The sequence below is a fragment of the Schistocerca gregaria genome, chromosome 9 (genome assembly GCF_023897955.1).
Source record: "Schistocerca gregaria isolate iqSchGreg1 chromosome 9, iqSchGreg1.2, whole genome shotgun sequence".
NCBI lineage: Eukaryota > Metazoa > Arthropoda > Insecta > Orthoptera > Acrididae > Schistocerca > Schistocerca gregaria.
This window is the reverse complement of record NC_064928.1, coordinates 121,061,418-121,068,287: the sequence shown is the minus strand read 5'-3', so window position 1 is coordinate 121,068,287 and position 6,870 is coordinate 121,061,418. Positions and strand designations below refer to the sequence as shown.

Here is a 6,870-nt window from a genome sequence, read left to right as displayed (position 1 = left end):
TTATCTCGATTGTTGAATTCTTTGCTCTTAATTTTCACAGACATTTGTGGCTCCTATATATTTCAATAAATTCTGTAATGAAATCTCTGGAGCAGTGACGTGTTTCTCCCATTTAAGCATTCTCTGTGCACACAAAAACGAGAAACACTAGACTCAACAAGCAATTGCCTCGAGCACATTTCACGTGTCAGGTTTCCGACACTCTCCTGTCCTCACGCTAGCATTTGTCTGCGCAGATGCTATGAGAGTGGAGATTGGCATAAGCACGTCGTTACGATAGACCGGTCTGATATACTACATTTACATGCGACACATCTTACGAAATAGGAAAATCGATTTCCGGAAACCGTTTTTCGTTGTCGTGTTAACATGTTAAGGTCTGAAGCTGATTTGCTAGCCCATTTAAATATAGCGTCTTAAAACCAGCTGCTACAGTTTCTGATTTAGACAGCATAGTCGCTATTCCTCTTCAGTTAGACGATGTGTAAACAGCTTTGGTCTAATATTTCAACTTATCCTTCATCCCACAAGTAACAACTTTGTCCATATTAAACGATTTTTTTAAAAAATAAGACGAAATCTGACAGCCCAAACACGATTCAAAACCTGTTGCGTTTACATAGCAACGAATATCGATCACGGAATTGAAAAGCCGGTAACTAGAAGTGGATTTCCATAATCGACTTTGAAATGTTTATATGACCATCCTGTAGCGGCATTGGGAAATCGGGTTACGAAATTCGGTTTTGAGAGATCCAGGTCAACAGGGTGTTAGTTCGACATGTTAAAGCGTGCTTCGATATCATCTATCGACATGAGTGCTCCAAAGACATTATGCTACTCTCTGCGATCAACTTTGATGTAGAAGGACAGCGACAGTTGATAGTGTTTTGTTTGACGGCGTATGTTTACTAATATTAGAAAGTGATGCGTGAAGTTTTCTCATGCACTTAATTGTAAAAGAAGAAGACGAGAACAATGAAACGCGTGGTACAGGGTAAGTAAAACAGTAACATTTCAGGTTTACTTTCACGAACGTTGCATACGTTATGTTGTCGTTCGTAGGTATTCCGACCACATGAGCGTCTATTGTCGTACTGTTCTGTGTGTATTAATGCGAACGGAAAGGGTGCAGCCAGTTGCTTTTAACACTACGTTACGTCCACTGCGAAATATTTGGCCACAACCTTCTCTATGGCTATAACCAACAGTTATATTAACTTGCGAACTTTCTTGTTTTGGGGACGAATCTGTGCCATAAACCGATTCTCTGTTAGATAAACGCACCCCCTGCAACGCCAAAGATGCATGTGGTAAGGCTCAGTTAAATTTAACCGTAGCAGAACGTATCTCGTTGTATTTATTCGTGCCTGAATACTTTTAACGAAATGATGTTAGACATTACATATTACATTTCAGTTCAAGCTGTTATTGGTGGCCTTATATCATGCTATGGAACTATCGGCACCTCTATTTATGTGTTCACTAAAGGTTAGAGCATTCTATATTATCTTAGGGTACGGAAACAGAAAGTAAGCACACAGTTATTGTAGGCCTAGTGTTATATGTGGGAAAATTTGTGTGTAGGTAGACAAAGTAGGCCATATTAGTGAATGATTATGATGAGGGGGACACTTTGATCTTCTTTCTACAAATCCCACTCTCCCACCATGTACCTCCATTGCCAGACTGGCGAGTGCTTGATGCCTATGGGTGTGTATTATCAGCCAGTGCTATCTTCTAGGCAGGCTGTGTCACAAATTTCTTCTCTGCCCATTTGTGTTCAGGACCTCTTCATCAGTTACTCCATCCCCTTATCTAACTTCAGCAGTCTTCTGGGCGCCAAATTACAAAAACTTCTACTCTCTTCTTGTTTGTAATGTTTATTGCATACATTTCACTTCCAAATAAAGACTGCTCTCTGGATAGATACTTCGATGAAAGATGTCATAACTAAAACTTATTTTCACTGCTGGCCAATTTTTCTTTCTCAGGAAAGTGTGTATTGCTGCTGTAAGTCTACATTTTATATCCTCTTTATTAATGCCATCATAAGTTAGGGTCTCATTTCATTGTTTAATTCTTCCAGCATCACTTGGTTTAGTTTTGAGTATATTCAATTACTCTTGCTTTACTTTTTTTAATGTTCATCTTGTAATCTGTTATCATTACATTAGCCATTCTGTCAACTGCTCTTGCAAGTTCTTTCCTATGTCCGACAGAAGTCCAGTGTCACTGGCAAACAATGAAAGTTTTTATTTCTTCTCCCTGTGCTTTAATTCTCTTTCAGATCGTTTTTCTTGGTTTCTTTTTATTTACTACTCAATTCACAGATTGAATATGATTTTAGATGTGCTCCGGTCTGCATTTTCAAAAGCTTTTCTTTTCTACCTATTGGCCTAATGCTGTTCTTCTTTCCCTGGTGTTCTGTGCTAATCTTTTCATGACCCATCTCTAATGACCACACTGTTGAGGGGACATTAAATTCTGACGTTCCATCATTTTTTTGCTTTCCATTTACATGCATCCACAACTGCCCCTACAGTTTCTCTCCTGTGCCAATCCCTCATATGCCAACATGAGTGCAAGTGCAGTGAGCTATCTCAAACAGGATGACATCTTCCATGACAGTCTGCATTGAATCTGGAAACAATGATCATGTGGAAGCCACCTTGTAGTTTTTCACATTACATTCTGAAAGACATGGGTTAATGCAGTTAGCTGCAGTATTTCTTGACCTCCAAAAGGCATTTGACTCAAAACCACAGACATACCTATTGTTGAAAGTATGGTCGTATTGGGAGATCAAGTAGGAGGTGGTGAATAGGGCAGAAGGCTCGAACGTTTTGAGTGTACTGTTGATGAAAACTGGAACTGGAAGAAACGTATTAGCGAGCTCCTCAAGACATTATTTTCAGCTCTTCATATAATTGATATTTTTAACTTTGTTTATGTATTTCCACTCAGTAATTTCTTATGAAATAATTTTCTGGGGTAACTCACAATGTAGCAAGAAAGTTTTGATTGCACAAAAGTGAGCTGTAAGAGTAATAATGTGGTGCTCACCTGCAGTTGTCATGTAGCTGCCTCTTCAAGGAGCTAAACAGTGAAGAGTCTAGCAGAGAATAACATCCGTATTATGAAAAGAATAGATAGCTACTTGTCATATAGAGGAAACATTGCATCACAGACAGCCTCAATAAAAAGACTGTTGTACATTTAAGCTTTCAGCCGAAATGGTTTCATCCAAAGTAAAGAACACATTCAACAAGCAGAACTCACACAAATGTGGCCACAGCCTCTGTGGCTGGGCTGCAAATTCCAAATGGTGTGTTGTGTTTGTGTGAATGTGTGTGTGTATTTCAGAACAACCTCTTTTGGCCAAAAGCTTAAATGTATAACAGTATTTTCATTGTGCGTGTCTGTGACTGTGTGTCTCCCCTGTATTATTAGTAACAATTATCCATTTCATAATACTGCTGTTCTTCAAGGATTTAGGTTTTTTAACTGTATATTGGCTAATGACATTTCTCATGTAAGTAATCCATCACAGTTTGAGAACAATAGTGATGTGCATACCTACAACTCAAGAGGGAAAAGTGACCTTTATTACCCATCATTAAAGCTGACAGTCTCTCAGAAAGCATTTAATATCCAGCAACGAAAATTTTTGAGCATTGCTCAATAACATAAAATGTTTGATAGGGAGCAAAGCAAGTTTTATATCTAACATAAAATCATTTCTTCTGTGGAAAAACTTCTTTTCAAAAGCTGATAGCCTGGGGAAAAAAGAAAAAAAAACACTGGCCTGTTCCATATCACTTTGATAGTTCAGTCAGATTTTAATAAGATTTCATAGTGGTGGAAAGATTGACAACTTGCTGTACATGTTCAGAAATATAAAATTTCGTTTGTAAAATGGAGAGAAAAAAAAAGAAGTAGGGTCAGGTGGCTAGAATATCAATGAGTCACAGTTGAAATGGGTGTAACAATTTACAACATGAGAAATGGAACAGTCACATAGGTGCAGTTGTAGGTAAATCGGGTTGCAGACTTTTCTTTCGTTGATGGAACACTAGGGAAGTTAAATCCGTCTACAAAGAACATTACATATCAGACTCTCTTGCGATCCATCTGTGAATAATGCTCAAGTGTGTGAGACCCATACCAAATAAGACTAACAGGGCATAATGAATATACATAAAGAAGGGCAGTATGAATGCACATGGGTTTGTTTGAGGCATAGGAAAGCCATACATAGATAGTGAAAGAATTAAAATGGAAAAAAGTTTGGAGATAGATGCAAACTATCCCATGAAAGCGAACTAAGTAAGTTTGAAGAACCAACTTTTTAATTATGAATATAGGATTACACTACAACCCCCTCTTGTAGGGAGCAATAAGTTTGCATTAGACTAATTACAGTGTACATATAGGCTTTTACACAGACATTCTTCCATGCTCCATAAGTAATTGGAATGGGAAATTTGGGGCATTTCGCAATATTTTGAAGATATGCGTATTTCAGTGGCATATGAAATGAAAGTTAATAATATGTAGTTTCCAAGTATAATAACAACAACCAGAAATTCATGTATCAAGGCTGTATAACAGTAAACAGGGAAATTGTAATGTTTCTGTTGCATGTGACATTATTTTTTTCCTTCTCAGTGCAAGAGGAAAGTATTTTCCAAAGTTTGCACCATTGATAATTGCACTTAGCATCCATGAACCATATCTGACACCATTGCCCAAATTATTCAAAATGGCTGTCAATACTCTGTTTGGGCTTGCAGTGTTACTCAAATGCCTAACAATATAAGACTGGGAAATTCTATGCTGTAACTTCATCACTGAGTGAGTCTGCTTGAACAATCAATTCTCATCTAATTATTTTTGTTTCTGAAATATGAGGTGTAGCATTCTTTAAGTTTCATTTTGTTAGGCATGTGACAAGCCTGTTTTTACTATAAAATATTGACTAAATGTAGTCTCATACACCTGTGAAAGGAAGCTGGGAAAATTGGAGAAAAAAGCTATCATGCGAAGAGGAAGAACATTGTCAAGCAAAGCAGTAGGAGAGAGGCAGAGGGTATCACCAAAAGAGGAAAACTAGTGCAACATTGTCAGCAAAATGGAGAAAAACTTAAAAAGAACTAACAAGACACAGATGCTCACAAAAGGTCTCGTCAGGCATTGGAAAGAGTAGTCTGGAGAACTAAGAAAGCACTGTCAGTATCAACCAATGGCAGTACAGCAAATCTGCAAATTGTCACCAGAAAAAAAGGGGGGTGCGTAGTTGTTGGAGAAACATCAAGGAGGAAGAGATCTGATAACATTGTATGTGATGCCTGTGATGTGATTCAGGTTTTTTATGTCTGTGATATTAGCAGTTACTGTATCAATCCTAAGTCTAATACATGATATTCAGTTGTTATGCCACATACATATGACGAGACTTAGGAGACATGTTTTGTAAAAATTAACTATGCCATCTTTGTGTGGCCAGACAACAAGGATGAATGTGTTCTGACTGATGATGATGGCATGGTGTGTGTTTTGCTTGAACCAATTCTGGACGGGAAGGATTAAGTGAGTTTTGCTGTTGAGATTTCTGGGTACAGTATGTATTTTTAGGTAGTTGGTGTAAGTATACTGTTGGTTTGTTTGATATTTAATACCTGTTAATGAAGGTGCTTGAAGTACACTGTTGCCTTGTTTGATATTTAAAGTTCATTTATGAATGTAGCCTTATAGAGTAATTGTGTAACTCGCTTCATCTTTTTGGGGATGTGTGGTTATCATCATGTGCTTGCCTACTAAATTTTTAGAATAAATAAGCTTTTACTCCTGCTTTATAGTGTTTTTCTGGTATATTTCAATTTTTTTTTTTTTTTTTTTTTTTTTTTTTTTTTTTTTTTTAAAAGCTCTAGGGCAATATAATTTCTTATGGACAAAGTGTCTCAGGCCTAATGACCACTAGCATGTGTAGTAATATATAACAAGTACTAGAAATACAGAAGTAAAGTTTGATTACCATGTAATTGTAATGAAAAGTTATAGCTACCAATCAATTTATTATTACATCTAATTTGTAATCAAACTTCACAAGATTTTTCTCAGATTACCAGAATGATAGGTTTCCATATATTTTCTCTTTCACATGCATAATAGAAGTAAAGTAATTTATTTTGTATTCAAAAATAAAATTCTACTTTGTTATTAGTGGTTATCCCTACTGTATTAGTTACTATAATGTATTTGCAAAGTAAAAGGTACTTTACAGCTGTTAAACAGCAGGAGCAATGGTAAGTTTAACTTTTACATGTCAGATGTGAAAATAAAAAACTGAAGTGCACCGAAAAGCCAAATTACTGTCACAAGGAGAAGTTCCTTTTGCCTGGCACTGTGATTTGCAGAGTATGGTTAACCAGAAACTGTCTGCCCCTGCATGTCTTTTCATTGTCCGCTAACCTGTTTCTTGCATGTGTTGCCAAGAGATCTCTTTCCTCACCAAAGCTTCTTAAGTTTTCAAGATTTCTGTCATGCAGATAATGATTTACTTTTTAATTTTTTTCAACACTTAATATTTTCTTTGACACAATCACAGGAAATATTTTATATAATTAACCTGTATCAGCCACCATTGGGCATTATCAGAATGATTGAAAGTAGCATTACATGGATGCCAAGTAGTCAGACAAACCATTACATGGTGCCTTTCCGATGCTGCTTTCAATCAGTCTGTTCATGGTCAGTGATGGGAGCTACCGTTAACACAATAAAACACGTTTTCTGTTATGGTATTGAGGAAAACATTAAGTTTACTTCTTTACTTCATATTGAATGTTTACCAGTTCCCTTAAATTT

The 6,870-nt window shown here is 36.7% G+C and overlaps 1 protein-coding gene across 2 annotated transcripts in view; it reads left to right on the top strand.

Moving 5' to 3' along the window:
- The first annotated feature begins 860 nt into the window (after positions 1 to 860).
- Positions 861 to 6,870, top strand: part of LOC126292200 (breast cancer metastasis-suppressor 1-like protein-A) — a 90,137-nt gene continuing 84,127 nt past the window's right edge. For both annotated transcript variants that reach the window (XM_049986053.1, XM_049986054.1), the window contains exon 1: positions 861 to 997. In XM_049986053.1, coding sequence (XP_049842010.1) covers positions 979 to 997 — 19 coding nt within the window. In that variant the 5' untranslated portion in view covers positions 861 to 978. The remainder of the gene's footprint in view (positions 998 to 6,870) is intronic.